At 45.8% G+C, this 22683-nt stretch overlaps 1 protein-coding gene across 1 annotated transcript; it reads left to right on the top strand.

The window, feature by feature from the left end:
- The first annotated feature begins 14830 nt into the window (after nt 1-14830).
- CLDN23 (claudin 23) lies at nt 14831-17246 on the top strand. The gene has a single exon (XM_059685525.1). The coding sequence runs from the start codon at nt 15488-15490 to the stop codon at nt 16367-16369; it is 882 nt and encodes a 293-aa protein (XP_059541508.1). The 5' UTR covers nt 14831-15487; the 3' UTR covers nt 16370-17246.
- The last annotated feature ends 5437 nt before the right edge of the window (nt 17247-22683 follow it).

The following is a 22683-nucleotide window of genomic DNA, read 5'->3' as shown; positions in this document are numbered from 1 at the left end:
TTGTAAAATAATTACAAAGCTAGAATTCCATGGTGGTGTTCTGTATCAGTTAATTATTGCTGTATAACAAACCACCTCAAGAATTAATGATTTACTATTTATTATTTTCTTACAGTTTGACTGGTGGCTTTTTGCTTACTCTTGTCCAGGCTCGCCATGCAACTGCATTCAGCTGACCAAGACGGAAGATCTATGATAGACTCACACAGGGGCCTTAGTTCTCTATCAGCTAAGTGCCTTGGTTCTCTTCCAAGCTTCCCGTCTTCCTTCATCCATGAAACCAGCTTACTAGCCTGGCCAGGCTCCATAGAGTAAGTGTTTATCAAGCTCTGCTTATGTCATATGTGCCGGTGCCTTATTGGCCAACTCAAGTCAGATGGTCAAGCCTAGTCAACATGGAAGGGAACTTAGATTTACCTTTGCATGATTTTAATCCATTGGAACATCACAGAAATACTATTAAGTTAACTTGTTGTTGCTGCTGTTCTGAATGGATTTTTTTTTCTATTTTGTTTCTTTCTCCCAGTATTTCTACCCTTTCATTTAGGTTTGCATCTACTTACATTGGCTAGCCCTTCCAGGTGATGTTGAAAAATAGTTCTGAACTTATTAGAAATGTTTCCGCTATTTCACCACTTACAATGCTGGCTACTGATTTAAGTAACTATTTTTTACCTCTGCGGGAAATCTCTCTTTTTTTCCTTAAGGGTTTATTGTTTTATTATTTGTTTTAATAAGTAATTCATGAGAAATGTTAACAGAAAAGAATTTTTAGTATGACTGTTTTCTTTTGATTTATAATTATGATGGATTATACTAATAGATCTCCTGCTATTGAGCATTCATTTTATTTCTTTTACCAAACCTCCCTCCCCCAGCCACTCCCTCTGCTGCCTGGGGTGTGCATGGTTGGGAGGGGGTGCCTGCTCTGCATGCGGACTGTCATTCTCAGCCTCCAGTCCCTCTTCTCCCTCGTACCCTGTCTGTTAGCATCTAGATCTGTGCTGTCTGGTACAATGACGATGAGACAACAGCCACTGAGCACTTGGGATGGAACAAGTCTGAACTGATTCCTGTAAAATACACATTAGATTTTGAAGGCTTAGTAAAAAAAAAAAAAAATAGAGTAAAATCTCTCATTAGTAATTTTTATACTGATTACATGTTGAAATGATACTATTTTTGGTATATTAGGTTAAATAAAATATAGTACTAACATTAATTTCACTTTTTAAAAAATCCTCACCAGAGTATATATTTTTTCCATAGTTTTTGTTTTGTGTGGGTTTTTTGTTTGTTTGTTTGTTTTTGTTTGTTGTTTGTTTTTAGAGAGAGTGGCAGGGAGAGGGAGAGACAAACACCAATGTGAGAGACACGCATCAATTGGTTGCCTCCCGCATGCCCCTGACCAGGGCTGGGAGCCTCTAAACAAGGTATGTGCCCTTGACCAGAATCAAACCCAGTACCCCTCAGTCCACAGGCTGACTCTTTATCCACTGAGCCAAGCCAGCTAGGACTTACCTGTTTTTAATGTGGCTACTAGAACATTTTAAATTACTTTTACATTTATAAATACTTACATACTAGCATAGTTACATAAACTCAATTGGACAGCACTAGTCTAGATGAATCCTACACTTTGGTTGTAAATATTCCTGAGGTACTTTGATATTTCTATTCGACGATAGTTGAACATACTTCTTTTATTTTAAAAAAAATGTGTTTTATTGATTTCAGAGAGAGGAAAGGGGAGGGAGAGAGAGGTAGAAGAAAACATCAATCTGCTGCCTCCTGCAAGTCCCACACTAGGAATCAAGCCTGTAACCCAGGCACATGCCCTGACCAAGAATCGAACTGGTGACCTCCTGGTGCATGGGACAACACTCAACCACTGAGCCACATCGGTCAGGCTAGCTGAACATACTTTTGATAGACATTTGCAGTAATGGCCCTGATTTGTTCTCATCTCTTTATTCATGCCCTGGATAATCCCTTCCCACACTCACTCTGGGCTTGGCCTTGTGACTTAGCCAATGTGAGCAGTGAAGAGTGCCTATACATTAGGGCCGCTGTCTCTTGCTGTTAGAACCCTAAATCTACACATGGTGCTTCCCGGACAGCCTCCTAGAAAGTGAGAGACCCTAAGGAAAGAGAGCGCATGCTGTGTTAGGCACCCCAACTATTTCAGCAGATCCCAGCACTTCCAGTCACAGCCACTTAACTAAGCCCAGGCAAGACCAGCAGAAATATCACCCAACCATGCCACTGAATCAAAGAAAGAAAGAAATTATTGAAACTTTGGCAAAGTCCATCTGATCCAATCTTTTCATTTTTTAAGATAGAAATCATCCTACATGTAAGGTTTGGGCATAATTCAATTTAATAATACATAAATATAAAACGCATTTTGTATTTCTCCAAAGTCTCCTCCAAATGATTTTAAAGTAGCCAAATATGTCACCAGCATGTCATTTCTTACATATGCCCTCTCTTATTTTCACCTGCGTTAGCATGCAGTTCAAAATTCACATACTTTATAGCTTTCTCTCAAGAAACGTCCTCCACTCCTAACCTTTTAGAGATAAGCACTCTGGTTTCCATTTATTGCTCCTACAATCAGTAACTTTTTATAAGTGATGTGACGAAGGAGTGGCATAGCCACGACTTCTGAATCCTAAGGCATTGCTTCCTCCACGAGTCTTGCGGCTGATGCCAACCCCCTCCGGTGGGATCAGCAGGTTCTCTCCAGGCAGAAGAAACCCGTCTTCCCATGAATTCAATCTGTGATGTAGAGTAGAGCCAGCAGCCAAGTACATCGTAAGTAAAATCGTTCATGAACTGCACTCTAATAAAATCAATTGTCAAAAAGTTCAAAACATATTTAAATTGAAAATGACATGACTGGAGTCCGATAATAGCAGAGGATATGGACTAGCCGTCCTTTGAGGTTTTTTATTTATTTATTTTACATTTATTTTTTTATGGACTTGAGAGAGGAAGAGAGAGGGAGAGAAGGACAGAAACATCCATGATGAGAGAGAATCATTGATTGGCTGCCTCCTGCATGCCCCACACTGGGGATTGAGCCGGTAACCCCAGCCTGTGCCCTAACCAGGAATCAAACCCTGAACTCCTGGTTCGTAGGTCAACGCTCCACCACTGAGCCATGCCGGCTGGGCCCTTCTATGTTTTTAAAGGCAGATTCCAATTCCAGTGTGTTCACCCTTGATTCTCCATTGTCTTTTTGTTATACCAACTGTACTTTGTATCCTCTTAACAAAATATTATTCCAATTGGCTTTTATATTCAAATTGTCCAACTATATAAAAACATTCTACTTTCAAATTTAAAAAAAGAAAGGAAAAACATTCTACTTTCAGAAATTCCCTTCCAATGATCTTTCCAATGACTGAGAAAAAGTATTTTTAATTAACTTTGGATTTCTGTATCAGAATTGGCCAGAAACAACTTCTAAGATTGTTAAATACTTCCTTCTGCAATACTAACTCAATTTTTAAAGTGTCCTGGTTTTGAATACTTGACTTACAAAATGAACAGCTCAGGCCGTAGCTGCTTTGGCTTAGTAGATAAAGTGTTGGCCTATGGACTGAAGGGTCCTGGGTTTGACTTCGGTCAGGGGCACATGCCTGGGATTCGGGCTGGATCTCTGGTAGGGGGCATGCTGGAGGCAGGCAATCAATAATTCTCTCTCATCATAATGTTTTTATCTCTTTCCCTCTCCCTTCCTCTCTGAAATCAATAAAAATATTTTTTTAAAGTGAAAACCTTTAAAAATATATTTAAAAATTTTTTAAAATCAAAACGAACAATTCAGGTCTGAAGACAAATGGAGCCAGAGCTAAGGGTCCAAGTTCTTGTTCACGCTCCATGCTCTACGTTGGTTAGTGACATGGACACACTTATTCTAACTTTGTATGTTGGCTCTTTATTCGTGTCGTATAGCTACAGAAAACTAGATGTATTGCCTTTTATTTGAAGTCACTACCACATCGTCAATATGAACACACTACTCTCCACTGTTCTCTTAGACAGGTTCCAATTTTTATTATAAATTTTAAAAACACTAGATAAAGATTTTAATGAGGTTTAAATGCAGTATCACTCAAATGTATTAATATTAATTAAGAAACAATAATTCCACCCTAGCTGGTTTGGCTCAATGGATAGAGTGTCAGTATGCCGACAGAAGGGTCCCAGGTTTTATTCTGGTCAAGGGCACATGCCCGGGTTGTGGGCTCCATCTCCAGTAGGGAGTGTGCAGAAGGCAGCTGATCAATAATGTTTCTATCTCTCTCTCCCTCTTCCTTCTTCTCTGAAATCAATAAAAATATATTTTTTAAAAAAGAAAGAAACACTAATTCCAAGTGCCTACTATATGTTACATATTTTACAAAGGTCACCTCACTCATCCTTACAGCCATCCTATTGAGTAGTAACTAACTGCTCCATTTTACATTTGAAAAAAAAAAAGTTCAGGTTGTGAGAGCCCCACTTCCAAAGGCAAACAGTGGGTGGCAGAGCCGGGTTTATGCTCAGGTCTGGTCCTGTCAAAGCTGCCGCTAATTACCTTTGGTCACTTCTCCTCCCCCCATCTCTGAATTCACACCGGGAGAATAAGAAGAATAAAGCCCATGATCTCATGGTGCTTTCCAACCCCAACGTTTGTTTGTTTGGACACACCATGGTGGCTTTGTCCGTATCTCCATTGTTGGGTTTCGTACAGGTCTCTCTGACATGCAACAGGGTCAGGGACCAAAGCTGTTAGCATTATGTGCTGCTCTGGATCCAGGCAAACTGAAAAACTGATAAAATGCCTGACCGATGGCATCTAACCTCACAAATAACTGACGAGTCTTGCAAGTTTAACAGGTTTCTTTTTGAATACTAGACGGAGGTGGAGAATGTTGAGTGGATGAGAAAAAGGTCTTTCTTAACAGCTCATGCTTAGAAATGTCTCTATTTTGTGGTGTTCATTTTTTAGCTACTAAACACATCTCATGGCAACCATAAGGTAAATAATCTGCATTTTTAAAAATGTTTCCTTATGATGTGCTTTGCGAAATCACTAGCTATTACTCTTGTGTTTCTCACATGGTAGTTGTTTCATTTCTGTTTGTTGATGTGAAACTTAAGTGTGAACAGAACAAGACAGGACAAAAACTTTCCAGTACAACTCTACAGTTTTCTACTCTTAGCAATGAATGGCAGAGAACCAGCATGTCCTGCAACAATCCAGGCAATGGGGGTTGTTTTGCTCTGAAAATAAAGAGGAAGGTACTATTTTTAATACTCTTTTCTCATTCCCAAGTCCAGATAGTCTGATACCATTATAATTAGCTACTTATTAATGATAGGAAAGGAAGAAAAGGAAGGCCAGACATTATAGGCATGTCGTTTGGGTAGCTTTACCAGGAAGCTGCACTTTCTTTTTTTTTTTTTTTTAACATATTTTATTGATTTTTTACAGAGAGGAAGGGAGAGAGATAGAGAGTTAGAAACATCGATGAGAGAGGAACATCGATCAGCTGCCTCCTGCACATCTCCTTCTGGGGATGTGCCCGCAACCCAGGCACATGCCCTTGACCGGAATCGAACCTGGGACCCTTCAGTCCGCCAGCCGACGCTCTATTCACTGAGCCAAACCGGTTTCGGCAGGAAGCTGCACTTTCACACTTCCTAGGGAACCAGAAGCCCATTCCCTGCAAAACATGGGGGAAGAGATCCAACAAAGGGGAGACAGACACATGCACAGTGAAGTTGGGGTGACATAGGGAAGGTACTTGCCTATTAGTCAAACCAGGAAACAGACACCATTGGCCTGAGTAGGCAGGGCCACTGCAAGCCCATAAAAATTTGGAAATACAGCCTGGTCAGTATGTCTCAGTAGTTGAGCATCAGCCTATGAACCAGGAGGTCATGGTTCAATTCCCTGTCGGGGCACATGCAGGAGATAGCTGATCAATGATTCTCTCTCATCATTGATGTTTTTATCTCTCTCTCTCCCTCTCCCTTCCTCTCTGAAATCAATAAAAATATATATATATTTTAAAATTGGAAATACCTAATCCCCTCAACAAAGAAGCTCTCCCTCTTGGCTCACGGCCCTCTTGGTTCTCTGGTTCCTTTGGCTTTGCTCCTTCCCTGTGTTCCCTCTAGAGCAGTGGTTCTCAACCTTCCTAACGCCGCGACCCTTTAATACAGTGCCTCATGTTGTGGTGACCCCCAATTTCATGGTTAAAAATTGAACATAATTAAAGCATAGTGATTAATCACAAAAACAATATGTAATTATATATGTGTTTTCCGATGGTCTGAGGCGACCCCTGTGAAAGGGTCGTTTGGGGTCGCGACCCACAGGTTGAGAACCACTGCTCTATAGCCATGTGGCCATGTGGACCCCACATGCCATGGACTGATGACTGCATATGGGAACCCAAATTAAGCCAGCTTGATGCTGGATTGGACACTGCTCTGATTCTAGCTCTGCTGAAGCCATAGCTACATTTCTTCCTTGGCGGGAACGAAGGGAAATGGGACCTTGGAAACTCAGATGTGTAATTCCACAGAAATAAAGCTTTCTACAATATCTCATCCTCCGGTGAGAGTCTCAGAAAACTCCTCTTCTCAGAATATCACAAAAAGTCCACACTCTTGAGCAACAGGTGGGGGCAAAGACCTCTCCCCACTGATAACAGATCCATCAGTCAAAATAACTGCCTGTGAACTTATTATGTGAACTAAGTAAAGGTCCCTTTAAAGCCACCATAGCTCTATCTTTAAGCTAATATATACCTGTTAATTTAATTTAAATTTTCTAATTGAAGTTTTTGGACTAGCAGTACTAGTATACTATTTCCACCTGTGTTACAAGATTCAATGCACATTTCTACCATGTATTCAGAATTCACATTGCATAACAGTACAAACATTAGAGAATTCATAGAATTATCTTATCTGCTTAGCAACCACAGGAAAATATATTCAGAGTTCCAGGATGAAAAAGAGAAAATGTGATTCTTAATATTTCTAAGTATACAGCGTTCACCATGATTATGAACATGATAGTTTAGAAAATGACCTTCAGAAAGAAGAATAATATAAAAATGAGAAACTTAGGTGTATTGTCATTTTGCTTATCAGTCTGAAACATATTTGCAAATATTTGTTTGAAGTTCAAAATCAATACCAAACATGAATTTTGAGGCTCATGACTGATTTATGTTATATTTTGTCCTTGCTATTTGTAGTTATGTAAAGAGCATTTTCATATCATGCATACAAATGAAAAATACTTGAAAATATAGAAAAATATTGCCCAATTTCCTTCCTGGAATATATGCATGTTATTTATAGTGCGTTATAGTGAATGACTTGATGTTACATCAAAATATAATTCAGCTCTTCTACATTTCTCATAAAATTATGCCTGGCCAGGTAGTGTTGTTGGTTGGCATGTCATCCCTATATGCCAAGGTTGTAGGTTTGATTCCTGGTCAGGGCTTATACAAGAAGCAACAAATGAATGCATAACTAAAGTGGAACAACAATCAATCTTTCTTTCTCTCTCTCTCTCTCTCTTCTCTCTCTTAGTTTAGAAAGCCAATCACAGAAGTTAAATAGAATAAATTAAAACAATGTAAGGCTCTCATAGCAGCATTATTCACAATAGCCAAAAGGTAGAAACAACCCAGGTGTCTATCAACAGATAACTACATGAACAAAATGTGTTATACACATTCAATGGAAAATTATTCAGCCCTAAAAGGGGAGAAAATTCTGACACATGCTACAACATGGATGAATCTTGAGGACATTATGCTAAGAGAAATAAGTCAGTCGCAAAAGGACAACTATCATATAATTTTACTTATATAAGTTGCATTGTGTAGTCCAATTCATAGAGACAGAAAGTAGATGGTGGTTGCCAGGGGCTGAGGGGACAAGAGAATGGAGAGCTGTTTAATTAGAACCAGGGTTTCAGTTTTGCTAGATGAAAAGAATTCTGGAGATTGGGTTGTACAACAACGTGAATGTACTTAACGCTACTAAAATCCTATATAATGAAAGCCTAATGCGCAGATTGACTGAATGGTGGAACGACTGGTCGCTATGACGTGCACCGACCATCAAGGGACAGACACTCAACACAGGAGCTGCCCCCAGCCCGCAGGCCCTAGGCCAGCCAAGGTGGGTGTCAGCGGGCCCTCCCCCCCATTCACTCCGCTGGTCGCCCTGCAGAGGGAAGCGACAAGCAGTGGCAGTGGGGGCCGGGGCTGGCAAGTGGGTGGCACCAGGCCAGCTAAGGTGGGTGCCAGTGGGGGCCCCCCAATCACCCTACCATTTGCCCCACAAATTGGCCCTGATCACTGGTCAGGCCTAGGGACCCTACCCATACACAAATTTCGTGCACTGGGCCTCTAGTATACACATAAAGATGGTTAAGATGATAAATTTTGTGTTACGTGTATTTTACTATAATTTTTTAAAAATCATGCATGCTAGCCAGGCCAGTGTGGTTCAGTGGTTGAATGTCCACCTATGAACCAGGAGGTCACACTTTGATTCCCCATCAGGGCACATGCCCATGTTGCAGGATTGATCCACAGTAGAGGGCATGCAGGAGACAGTCTATCAATGATTCTCTCTCATCATTAATGTTTCTATTTGTCTCTCTCTCTCCTTTCCTCTCTGAGATCAGTAAGAATATATTCAAATATATATTTTAATTCAGTGAGAGAAACAGAATACAAATAAGTCAATCCATAATTAATAAAACAATACTTGGTAGTGACATGTTCTGTCTGTAAAAAATAAGTTAGGGTGATGTGATACTGAGCTAACTGGGGGGGCTACTTTCAATTGGTGTCAAAAGTTACATATTTATCATCTACAGTATTTAGACATACAAGGCTGGAAAAATAGCTGTCAGGCTATATGCCAACAAGGAAAGCTAATGCTATGTTGAAGGGGCTTAGTTCAATTCAGATGGTTTTAATGCCATTTAGAAATAGAAAATAATCATAGTTTAATTTTTTTAGTTTCATTTTTAATATATTTTTATTGTTGATAGTATTACAGATATCTCCCATTTACCCGTCCCATTTGCCCCCCTCCTCCAAGCCCTACCCATTCCCCCCACTCCCCTGCAAGGTCTTCACTATCCTATATAATTTAATGAACTAGATTTGCCATTGGAAAACTAGTGACAGTGTTTAGTGCCTTGTTCTGTGGAAAGAGTAAAATAGTGTGGACCAAAAAAAGGGGGGGGGTAATCTAATCATAAATTTATAGCTGGGTAGGTCATGGTGGGTAGATAACTTTTGAGTATAACATTTATCTTTGTCTTAAGCAAGCCCTGTCCATTGTCTCTGTGCATTTAAGTCAACACACCTTTGAAATAAATTGTAACCTCAAGAAAGCACAAGAAACCCTTCAAGAAACCCTTCAAGAAAGCACATAGTCTTTTTAACTATCCTGTAATCCAATCCCTACTTGCTTTCCCTCCTTCACCTCCATGTAATCTTCCTTACTGGGTAAAACAAACAAACAAAAAACCAAGAAGCAAAACTGTTATTCTCTGGAGCATTTGAGATCTTGCTTCCTGACATGTGTTATCAGTTTGGCTCAAATAAACTCTTATACAAGTTCTCTACAGCCCTGGCCCATAGCTCAGTTGGTTAGAGTATTGTCCCAATACACCAACCTTTTGGGTTTGATCCCCAGTCAGGGCACATACAAGAAGCAACCAATGAATGAATAAATAAGTGGGAACAACAAATATCTCTCTCTCTCTCTCTCTCTCTCTCTCTCTCTCTCTCTCTCTCTCGATCAATAAAAAAAAATTCTCTACAGGTTTAGATATTTCTTACATCAACAATAGAAAGGCCAGGTATAGGACTCTGAGAACTTTTCACCACAGCACACTGATCTGATGGGCCCTTCTTTGTCCATCACAATTTGTAACGTGATTTCTAAGATAAAGTCACTGCAGAAGATTGGGATTTTGTAAGTAGTGGATCTGAGACGCAACCTTTGCAGGCACACAGGGACCCAGCATTAGAAGACCCTTTAGAATCAGTCACTGGCAACACACCAAGGTTGGGAGTTTGATCTCCTGTCAGGGCACATACAAGAAACAACCAATGAATGCATAAATAAGTGGCACAACGAATCTCTCTCTCAAATAAAAAAATTTTTTTTTCAATTTAAATATAGAATTAGTCACTGGCAGCCTGCCATTCATCAGGAAACCTGGGGCACAGTAAACAGATTCTTGTCCTGCCCTAGGGCCCCTCTTCAGAAAAGAACTATTCTAGAGCTGGGGATCAGCTTACACGGACAGGTACTAATCTCAGCAATAATTCATTCCTGCCACACTATGATTCACACTTTGTTTCTCACTCAGCCTTACAGTGAACTCGGAGGTCCTGAAGTCCGTGGAACAAAGAGCCCAGGGCCATAATCATGCCATTTTTAGCTCAATCTTGTCTTTCTTTTATTACCATAGAAAGTTACCCTCATCAGCTTACACTTTGTCTTAAAAATCTGGAGCTATCCCATTATCTCATTCTTGTCTATGCTGAGGAAAAACAAACATTCAAACCGACTTGTTTACTGAGCTGCATGTTACAGTCTATTTTGGTCAGGCTGTGGATGCTACGTGAATGAATACAGGGCAGAAAGAGATATCATTGATTTGTTGAGTGGCTACTGTGGACCAGGCACGAAGATGGATTTCAGGGCAAAACAGAACAGACAGCCCTGAGGTCTGCCACAAAAAAATGACAGATTAACTAGAAAACTGGATGACTCAAAGGAGCAAGGAATTGCAGCAAGTGTTAGGATGGAAGAGGGAGCTATGGAAGTACACACCAGAAGAAGTGACTATCTAAAGGATGCACTGGGGTTGGGAAGTGGCAGGCAGGACTCCAGGAAAAAAGAATTGCATAAGCAAGGATCTAGAGGCAAAAGGGAAGCCAACACTGAAAAAAAAATGAGGAAAATAATCTGGATTTCCTGGGCTCTGGGTGAGAAGATGGTACTGGGAAAGGGAGGAGGTGATGGGCAGGCGGTGTGGCTGGGGAGGAACTGTGGAAGGTCTCATAAAGGGTTAATGCAGGTGCAAGATGGGATTTAAACTGGACAGCATAGGCTCCGAGGGCCTATTGGGGAACAGGAAGGGAGAGAGAAAGCTTGGGTGTAGGAAACCAGTTAGGAGTCAGCTTAAAGGAAAAGATGAGAGGATGGTTTGGGCTGAGGTAGAGGCAATGGGGGAGAAAGAGAAGTGGATGGCTGGAGAGATCAGGAGGCAGAACATACAGGATTCCTTCCTCTTCCCGGGTAAATAACAGCTGGGCTTCATTCACTGCATAGAGGAATCTGGGTGTGAAGGAAATGACTTTTCGAAGAGGATTCAGAGCCCATAAAGTCTTTATGAAGTCTCTCTGCTGTTCTAAGCAACCTCATTTAGGATCCAAAGTAGAGACAAACTATAGTGCTTTCAAAGCAACTCTCTCAGAGCTGATGGGGATTTCAATTTTTCTGGCCACACTGGCCTGGTGTCCCATGGATCCCTAAGCCTAAGAATCCTCTGGACAGTCCCAGGCAGTGGGAATCCGTATTTTCCCAAGGTGACCATCCCAGGAGAGCCTTATGTTCAGACAAAGGGGGCTGATAGGTCAGGGTGACATGCAATTTATACTGTATGACTCCATTTATTCAAAACTCTAGGAAGTACAAACTAATCTGTAGTGACAACGCAGATCAGTAGTTGCCTGGGAATGGGAGTGGCAGGGAGAGAGGAGAAATTACCAAGGGCAGAAGGATATGCTATGGGTAATGGATATGTTTGTTTATTATTTTGGTTATGGTGATAGTTCCACAGGTGTACTGATATGTCAAAACAACAAATTTAATGCGTGTGGTATATTGTATGTCAATTATACGCCATCGGTGTGCAACTTACTGTGTTAAAGGAAGTAACCATGGGCCCAAAATGCTGTCACTTACATGCTAAAAACCCATGAGACCAAACCTTGATTTGCTTTTCTTTTCTTTTTTAAATTGTATTATATATTTTTTTATTTTTTGTTTGTTGTTGTTATCAAACCTAGATTTAATACCTTATCTCATTGCAGTTTCACCCTCTCCCAGAAACATTCTGCCATTGGGCCTATTTGCATATTAGCCTTTTATTATATAGGATTATACAGGATAGGGAGGGAACAAAAAGGAAGGCCAGACATTATGGGCATGTCATTTGGGCAGCTTCACCCGGAAACTGCAGTTTTATTTCCTCAAGGAACCAGGGGTCCACTCCCTACAGAGGGGGAGGCACCAGACAAAGGGGAAGATGGATGTGAAGTTAGGGTGACATAGAGAAGTTAGTTGCCTATCAATCTAGCCTGGGAAACCATGGATTGGCTAGAGGGGGTGGAGCCCATGCAGGCCCCCCAAATTTGGGAATACGTAATTCCTTAGACAAGGGAGCTCTCTCTCTTGGCTCTCTGGCTCCTTTAGTTTTATTCCTGCCCATGTTCCCTCCATAGCCATGTGACCCTGCAGACCCCACACACAATGGACTGATGGACTGCAGTGGGAAGCACAAACTAAGCTAGCCTGGTGCTGGGTTAGACTGTGCAGACGTGGAATGGAAACTCTGGGCAACTGCTTTAATTCTAGCCCTATTGATGTCACACTGCACGTCTTCCATGGCAGGGAAACCAGACAATGAATGGGTCCAGGCTGCCTGTTAGCAGGTAAACCAGTTAAGCAGAGGCAGGGTTGAATCATAGATAAGCATTTTCATCCACAAAAATCTGCTCTACCTGCGCCCCCCCCCCGCCCCCCCAACCTCCCAATAAGTCAGCCGCAAATATTGGCTAGAAGGACAAAGATTACATGGGGAAACAGGCAAAAGGAATAAGAATGGGTATGCAAAAGGAATGAAATGGCTATTTTGGTTACAGGCTACAAGCAATGTGGGCTGGAGGTTGCAAAGGGTGGGCACCTCTAGGGAGTCCATTGTTTTGGCAACAAGGTTGTTAATTTTTCCATGATGCTAGGCAGTTCTTGGGTAAGGAGAATGGACCACATTTTGAGGTTGACTCCCAGGTCCCAGAGCATACAACTCCCAGGCAGGTCAGAATGTACTTAAATCAGAACAAAACAGTCACAGTTAACAGAGTATGATTGACATTTCTTATCATTATAGCTAGTCCCCACTATTCTATTTCTCACTCCCGGCCCTAACTGCAGCAGAGAGGGAAGTGGGACCTTGGAAACTTAGGGGTGTAAGTCCACTGAAATAAAGCTTTCTACAATATCTCACTCTTAGAATTAGACTGAAATTCTAAGTCTCAGAAATTTCTTTTTCTTTGGATATTGCAAGAAGCCCACTCCCACCAGCAACCAGATGGAACCAGGAGCGCTCTCCACTGATAACAGTAGCATAATATGAATTTTCTTAAAGCCAATGAGCTGTACACTTAAAAATGGTCAAGATGGTAAATTCTATGCTTTCCTTATTTTACCATAATTTTTTAATTAAAACTTTTTCCAAGAAAGGTACTGATTCCTATTGTCCACCCTAAAATGATCAGAATTAGCTGTACACCTGAAACTAATACAAAATAATATTGAATGTAAACTACAATTGAAAAAATAAATTAAAAAATAAAATGTTCAGAATTATTTCAAACAAATGCTTAATTGGATTTTTAGAACATTTTAATTTTAACTAATTATAAAGATAGTATACTTTCATTTTGAGAAATATAGACTATGAGGAAAATATTGCTAAAAGGGAATATTTAGAAAAATGTAAAATTATGACACAATATAAAATGAACGCATGTCAAAATTTTTATCTTCTTATTAATAATGAAACTGGTATGATGTTACAGCCAGTTCAAAAAAAGAATGTAAATAACAAATATATGTAGGCAAACAGGCATGCTAAAATAAATTTAGAAATCAATGCCAAACTGGTCAGTTTACATTCTACTGACAAACTCATTTGCATTTCTATGGACAAAAATTAGTTGCAGGACTACACAGGTTTTCTACAATTCACAGAATTGTAAAATGGCTCAAAAACAATGGAAGGCCACCGGGCCCTACATAGTTAGATAGATCTGAAAAGTGTGGTAGACGGGACACCCAGTAACATCCCTCTCCTTTTGTGTGCGCCTCAAAATCTTTCAGGAGTCTGAGAAATAAGAGAAAATAATCCCTCATCCCAGAAACTCATCCGCTTTGATTCCGAGTCAAACTTAATCTGGACTATGGAGCCTTTTAAAATATATATATATTTTTGTTGATTTCAGAGAGGAAGGGGGAGGGAGGGAGGAGAGAGAGAGAGAGAGAGAGAGAGAGAGAGAGAGAGAGAGAGAGAGAGAAACATCAATGATGAGAAAAAATTATCAATTGGCTGCCTCCTGCATGACTCCTACTGGGTATTGAGTCCGAAACCTGGCATGTGGCCAGACTGGGAATGAAACCGTGACCTCCTGGTTCATAGGTCAGCGCTCAACCACTGAGCCACACCGACTGAGCCTTTAGCAAGCACATTAAACCGGTTAATTGAACAAAATGATCCAGTGCGATCTTCCGGGACACGCCTCAGGATCCTGGTGCACGCGTGCCCCCAGCAACCAGGCTGTGGGGAAGGAGGCGCGGCGCATGGGACTGGGCGTGGCTGCAAGACCACAGCGCGAAACTTCAGGGAGGACCGTGCGCGCCGGGAGAGGAGGGAGGGGAGGACACACCCCGGGCCAGGGCCAGGGCCAGGGCGGGAGAAACACACCCCGGGCCAGGGCCAGGGCCAGGGCCAGGGCGGGAGAAACACTTCGCCATCCGCGATTAGACGAGAAGCAGAAAAGCGGCGCAGCCACTGAGCCGACTCCGCCGTCCCGGGGCACCGCCTCTCTCCTTCCCCGCCCACGGCCCGCGGAGCCTCCGGAGGAGCCGGAGGCGGGGCGACCTTTGCTCGGTCCCGGAGCCGCCCGGCCGCGGAGGCAGGTGTTGGCGCCCCCCGAACCCCGAGCCCTCCCGGGGCCGCGCCGCTTCCTGCTCGCCCTCCCACCCGGACCGGCTGGGCCCCGGCGGCCGCTTCTGGACGCCCGCACCTCGGGCCGCGGTTTCGGTCACACCCGCCCGCGAGTGGTTTCGATTGCGACTGGCGGCCGGTCGGGAGGGCGGAGCGGCCGGCAGGAGCGCCCGGAGGGAGCTGGGGGCGCGCGGGAGTGAGCACCGTCCCGCAGCGCGCGCCGACCGAACAGCCGCCGGAGACAGCGGGCCGCAGGCCCCCGCCCGCGGCGGCGCCCGTGCCGACCTCGGGGCCGGAGCCCCGCGCTTCCGGGGCCGTCGGGGCCTGAGATCGCAGGGCCGCGGGGCCGAGGAGGCGTCGGGGGAGAAGGCAGGCAGCAGGTGAGCGGCCCGCGGGAGCGCGGCCCGACGCCCGGAGATGCGGACGCCGGCGGTGATGACGCTGGGCATGGTGCTGGCGCCCTGCGGGCTGCTGCTGACCCTGACCAGCACGCTGGCGCCCGGCTGGCGCCTGGTGAAGGGCTTCCTGGACCAGCCGAGGGACGTGGTGCTGTACCAGGGCCTGTGGGACATGTGCCGCGAGCAGAGCAGCCGCGAGCGCGAGTGCGGCCAGGAGGACCAGCTGGGCTACTTCCAGGCCGAGCCGGTGCTGGTGGCGCGGGGCCTGATGGTCACCTCGCTGGCCGTCACCGCCCTGGGGCTGCTGCTGGCGTCGCTCGGGGTGCGCTGCTGGGCGGACGAGCCCCACTACGTGCTGGCCGGCGCCTCGGGCGTGGCGCTCTTCGCCGCGGGCCTCCTCAGCCTCATCCCGGTGTCCTGGTACAACCACTTCCTGCAGGACCGCGCCGTGCTGCCCGCGCCCGCCAGCCCGGTCACGGTGGAGGTCAGCTACAGCCTGGTGCTGGGCTACCTGGGCAGCTGCCTGCTGCTGCTGGGCGGCCTCTCGCTGGCGCTCAGCTTCGCGCCCTGGTGCGAGGAGTGCTGTCGCCGCCGCCGCAAGGCGTCCCGCACCAGCCCGCGCCACCCCAGCATCAGCACCGTGTACGTCGACTGGCCCCCGCCCGCGCTCACGCCAGCCATCAAGTACTACAGCGACGGCCAGCACCGGCCGCGGCCCGCCGAGGCCGGCCCCGCCGCTGCCAGGCCCAAGGTGGGCTTCCCCATGCCGCGGCCGCCGCCCAAGACCTACACCAACCCGGTGGACGTGCTCGATGGGGAGGCGGGGGCCGGCTCCCAGGGCGCCTCCTCGCGCAGCACCCGGCCCTGCCAAAGCTCCCTGCCCTGCGACTCCGACCTGTAGGCGGCGCCCGCCAGCCTTGGCGGGGGACTCGCCGCCACCGTCCAGCTGTAAGCCGCTGGGAACACCTGGCTACCTTGCCCCTGGGAACACCTGGCTGGGAGTCGGACCCCTGGACCCCTTTCCTGTTCCTGTAGATGGTTTGGAGGGTGATCGTCCTTTCCTGCGGCCAAATTGGACTCCTCGGACGATGGGCTCAGGTTGGGTTGGGCTTTCTTTTTACAGAGGTTAGTTTTTCTCTCCAGAGGGACCAGGGGCCTCTCATAGAGTGACAGACTTTTCCTACTTTGAGCTGAAGGACATAGAGCGACTTTGCATCGTGTTGACCGGGGACAATAACAACAACAAGCCCACATCAGCAAACTTAGAGGCTCAAAAACTACTTGACACCTTGAAACAATATTCTGAAATGCCGGTGAACTTTGCATCAACGTAATTAAACATTATTAATTTCTTCCTGCTGTATAATTACTTTTCAAGCAAACTCTCAGAGACCCGTGTGTTGCTGGCTATGTATGAATGAGGCTCTTAAAAATAAATGCAGAGCCATGCAAATACCAGCAGCGTTAGTGGCTTTTATGGCATGAAATGACCTGATTAACCTATATTTACGTTTCTTTATGTACACCTAACATATCTTTTTTTATTACTTATTTTTGGTGTGAAAGTTGAGGTCACACCAGAGTTTCCCTTCTAGAAGCCAAAGAAGAATGAAAGGACTAATGCTATACTGTTGTGTCCCTTGGCTACCTCACCCTAGAGAGAGAGGACCAGGGATTAAACATTTGGTGCAGAATGGAACATGTTGATCACTTTAGGTTAAAGTATATGTGTTTATGTATCTCTCATTTATAAATAAAATTTGAAAGTAAGACTCTCAGTACGCCCACAGACATTTTTTGTCTCCAGTTCAAGCCTTCATTACTAACACTGTTTCTGAAATCCAGCCATCAGATCTTCACACCTCTTAGCATAAGGTTACTAAAAGGTGCCAACGGGCCCCCCTTCAATGCCTGGCTGCTTTATTTCCAGGTTCACGCTGTTTTCTGTGCAAAGCCAAGTCTATTGAAAAAACTGTAAGCACCAGTTTCCGCATGAGGTGCGACTAGAAATCTTTTCCTCTTGTAACAGTGATGCCTCGTCACAGGTAGGCAGCTATGTGTTCATGAGCAGGACTAAATTTCCAAGTGATTGATTTCAAGGTGCTTTTAACTGCACCGAATCTCATCTTTAAAACCTGCCCTTGGTAGCCAATTCAGAGGTAGGAAGGATCAGTTCAGCAAGCAGTGATAACAGAGCTAGAGAGCTAACTGAATAGCTCAGGCTGCTCAGTACCCATGGGAGGAATAATACAGATTCACTTCCTTTGCCATTTTGTACTGGAATTACCTGTTTCTATCTTTTTGTGACCAAACTTAAAAGTGCAGGCATATCCCTTGGGGATCTTTTTCAAATGCAAATTTAATGGGTCTGGAGTGAGGCCTGGGACTGATTTCCTAAGATCTCCCCAGAGATGCCAAGGCTGATGGTTCCTGGCCGCCACTTGGGGCTGCCAGGCTTTCACTGGGCCTGGGCCTCACTCAGATTTCAGTCCCAAGGCAGCACATAATCAGACCTTTGAGAGTTCGCCCTCTAGCTGAGTTCGGGGCTACCCTCTAGGGAACAGAGGCAGAATGGAGAAAAGGCAACAGTGCTTTTTTTTCCAGCTAACACTTCAAAACAGATTAGAGCCCTGGCTGGCCTGGCTCAATGGTTAGAAGCATCAGCCTGTGCACCAGGGGGTCACAGGTTCAATTACCGATCAAGGGCGTGTACCTGGGTTGCAGGTCTGATCCCCACTCCTGGTGGGGGCACGTGTGGGAGGCAACCAATCTGATGTGTTTTTCTCTCCCCCCCCCCCCCCCCAATCCTTCCCTTCCCCACTCCCTCCACTCTCTCTCTAGACTCAATGGAAGAAATATCCACACTCCTTGAGTGAGGATTTAAAAAAATGACTAGCACTCTTGTAGTTTGGGGAGTGATTCTCTCCAAAATCTTTTCTCTGCATAGGGTTGTTTTAACAGTGTGTTATGAATTTTCCAAGATCAAGGAGTAGGAGGTGATTGAAGAGGAGGGCAAAAGGGAAGAATTAGCAGTACAATATATTTTAAAAAGGGATTAGGCACCTGAGAAACCAGGATCTAGCAGATGACATAAAGACATTGGGTTTCTGGCAAGTACCAAATTCATTGAGTCCTTTCTGCATCATAATGCCCCATATTATTTCTAGGGAAGCTCTGATAGAAACAAACTGGTGTTTTGTATGTTTTTACTTTTCCTTCCTCCCCAATTATCCACTGGCTTATATTCAAAATATTTCCTCTTTGGAGATTAAGATTTGCTTCCAAGAAAACTCTATTTTTGCCCTACCAACAGAACTGAAACCAAAACTCACTTTAAAACCTACATACTTCTTGTTTAATCTTTATTATGTTACCGGGAAACTACAGGTTGGGCTCGGGCTGCCTGTCACTGTGTCCAATAACGAAGGCAGGGTTGAATCATATTAGGCGCTTATTGATAAGGCCAGCCAACCAAGAAGACAGGGCACTTACAAGCATCAGATCCTGCCTTCCAGCAAGATTCAAGGGACAGGATTATAAAGGGGAAGGGGCTGGGGTGAGGAATGCAGCTACGTGCAGGCCTGAGGGTCCACAGATGTCAGCTATTGTAATTAGTCATCAGGCGATGAGATGATGTTTTGACTCCTGATGGATCGGCCTGACCATGCTTATTGGTTCTGCTTTCTAGATTCACAGCCGAGTCATCTCCTCAATTGCTTTACACAGGCCTTGAAAAGAAAACTTTAAGAAAAACTTAACCTCCTATCCTCTCTAATAAAAGCCTAATATGCAAATTGTCCCTTCAGACAGTTCGACTGGGAGACTGGGAGTTTGACTGCTCTCTATGACATGCATTGACCACCAGGGGGCGGCGCAGAACATGGCGGGTGCCAGCGGGGCCCCTATGAGAGCAGGACTGCAGCAGGATGGTGGAGCAGTTGAGCGGGTGGAAACAGGCCAAGGCAGTGCGAGCAGGGGCCCAATCTCCCTGCTGATCACCCCATACATGGAATGGTAGAGCAGGGGAGGGGGCGGCACCAGGCCAAGGCAGGGTGCCAGATGGGGCTGTGGGGCTATGAGGCTGTGAGCGTGAGCTGAGGCCTGGTCTCCGCAGGCCACCCGAGGGACCCCACCCATGCACAAATTTGTGCACCGGGCCTCTAGTCTATGTATAAAAGCCCAGCGACCATTACAGCGAATGACCAGAATGACCTGTGGCTATAACGTGCACTGAGGCAGCCAACCAGCCTGATCCAGGTTCCCATAGCTCTCCACCCCCACCCCCGGCCAGCCCAGCCCCCAATCAGCCCCCAACGCCCCGATTGGGGGCAGGGCCAGTCAGCCAACCGCCTTGGCTGGAAGAAATTTGGGGTCTCAGGGAGTTGCATGGGAAAAGCTCTCCTTTGGCGCAAGTGGACCCAGGATCAGGACGCCCGAGTTGGGGATGGGGTGAGGAGGCTTGCCTGGTGGCCGCCACAGTCCCCGCAGGCCACGCACAGCAGCCGGGCGTCTGCCCCCCCCCCCCCCCCCGCCCTCCCCCCACCGTCAGAGCAGTCGCAGGAATAGGGGAGGCGGGGCATAGGGGGTGGCGCCCAGGAGCCAGGAGGCGCAAGGCCCAACACGGGTGCTTACCCTGCCTGCTGGGCCCAGCAGCACCAAGCAGGCGGGCCATGGTGTGCAGCAAGGCGCTGGGGTGGCTCAGATGATGGAGGGAAAGCAAGCAGGAAGGGCGAGGCCCTGTGCCAGCTGGAGCCCCGAGCGGCATGGGCAGGGCTGGAAACCCTGGTGGAGTGGGAGAGGCTGCAAACCCGCATCTTTTCAGCCTTGGCCTTGGAATTCTGCGGGTGACCAGTGTACTGGCTACTAAGGCGTCAGAGGTCAGCCCCGCTTCAAGAGAGAGGACGTGGCAGAAAGTGGCAAGGCCACAGGAGGGATGGGAAATGTTGTGGCCATCTTCGGGAAACACAGCTGCCACAGTCTTCAGAAACTATGAACAGATAATAATCTTTGGTCTCCGTTCTACAGAAGAGGAAGCTGAGACTCAAAGAAGGGAGCCTTCTGCAACACCTCACCCACTTCTCAGACCTGACCCTGTGCAGCATTGTTTTCGTTGAAAAGTAGAGGATCCAAAATGTTTTCAGATCTTCGCTATTTTAGGCAGGAAAGAATTTAGCACAGGGAACTGGTGCTTGGGAAATCATTGGAAAGCTGGAGGAGTGGGTATTAGACTGAGTCCCCAGGAAAGACTCCCTGCCCAGGGGGAGGAGCTGCCCCTCAGCCACAACTGAATTCTAGGATACTCTGGCACAGCTGAGACCCAGGGATCAGGAAACTGCTGCCCCCACAGGTGCCTTCCAGCTCCCACAAAACAGGTCACTGGGCACTGCCTCTGACCTCTCGCACTCTCGTCTAGGAGTGAGATCTTGCCAATGTACCTCATGTGCCTGGTATTGATAAAAATGGGGTCCAACTGGTGGGGCTCAGTGGTTGAGCATCGATCTGTGAACCAGGAGGTCATGATTTGATTCCTGGTCAGGTTTCAGGCTCGATCCTCAGTACGGGGGGGGGGGGGGGGGGGTGTGTGCAGGAGGCAGCTGATCAATAAAAATTCTTTCTTATCATTGATGTTTCTATCTATTTCTCCCTCTCTCCTCCTCCGAAATCAGTAAATATTTTTTAAATGGGGTCATAATGTATATACATGTTATAATGAGTTTTTCACTTCATAGATCATTAATGTCTTTCTTGTTAAAACCATACTTATAGAACATTATTTATTTATCATTCATTTTAATTTATCTCATAGAAGGGAGAGAGAAAGATTGATGTGAGAGAGAAACATTGCTTCCCGCACTCACTGGACTGGGTATTGAATCTGCAACCTGGGCATGTGCTCTGACTGATAATCAATCCACCACTTTCTGGTGTATGGGACGATGCTATCTTGGTACCTTTACCCCAAATTCCAGCCTCCAGAACTGTGAGAAAAATACATTTCTGTTGTTTAAACCACACAAATTTATGATATTTTGCTATGGCTCTCTGAGCTGACTAATCTATATATTCTCTCTATATAAAAGCCTAAGTGACTGAACGGCCGTATGACCAGTCGACCGCTTACTATGACACACACTGACCACCAGGGGGCAGATGCTCAATGAAGGAGCTGCCCCCGCCCCCTGGTGGTCAATGCACTCCCATAGTCAATCTCCCACAGTCCCTCCCTTCAGCTGGTGACCAATCTCCCACAGTCCCTCCCCACAGCCAGCTGGCCCCAATTGGGGCTTATCAGGGCTAGCCAGGGGGAGGGACCCCACCTGTGCACGAATTCATGCACCAGGTCTCTCATTCACATATAAGAAACTTAACCCCCTATTCACATAAATGTATGTGTTCTAAAATTCAAAATGATGATTACTTTTCAGATTAATTCAGGTGCTCTATCTACCAAGTTGTAGGTCCCCCCTATCAAAAGTAGATGTCCCCTTGTTTTCCCCCATTTACTCCTTCCAGCCCCCACCCCCCTCATACATCTTTTTGCTCCTGAAAATATCCAAGCTGGCATGGAAAGAGACTCCTGCGTCCAGCCTGGTCTGGTTTGGGCCTCAGGGCCATTCTCTGCCACAGCACAGAAACTGATGAGTTTGAGACTTAAGACGCTGGAGGAGGCCAGCACCTCAGGAGTTTCTGTTGTGGGTGAAAACTCACCCTAAACTTAATACCAGCTACCCAGCAACCATACCACAGTGGAGACAATGATGGGAAATGGCACAGCCACCTTGCCTCTAGCCCTTCATACCTATCGTATGCCATCGCAACTTGTTTGTAATAATCCTAATTGCATACAAAATATGTGTTCTCATTGAATGGGTGAAGTCTTCTCAAGATTGCTCAAGCTATGCCGGGAGGAGGGAGGAATGTGAAAGTAGAGCCGGCACTGCATTAGCACAGCGCCTGCTCTACCCGTTCGCAGGTCTGGCTGCACGCCCTCACTTAGGAGGGGTGAGGTTTTTAGCACACGCTGTCCATCTCTTGGGGAGGCTGTGGGAGGAACTATCAGAGGTGCTTCGGCCACCGCCCTCTTTATTTACTGATCTTCATCTCCGAAGTTTTGGGGCGCCTGTCATTTTGTCAGCACCTTGGTGGACACCCTGGAAAACAAACGATTCCAGGCCCCACCTTCATGGAACTCACACGGTCTACTGTGAGAGATGC

The sequence above is a fragment of the Myotis daubentonii genome, chromosome 2, assembly GCF_963259705.1.
Source record: "Myotis daubentonii chromosome 2, mMyoDau2.1, whole genome shotgun sequence".
NCBI classification, from domain to species: domain Eukaryota; kingdom Metazoa; phylum Chordata; class Mammalia; order Chiroptera; family Vespertilionidae; genus Myotis; species Myotis daubentonii.
The sequence above is the reverse complement of the archived record's forward strand: the minus strand, read 5'-3'. Positions and strand labels throughout refer to the sequence as shown.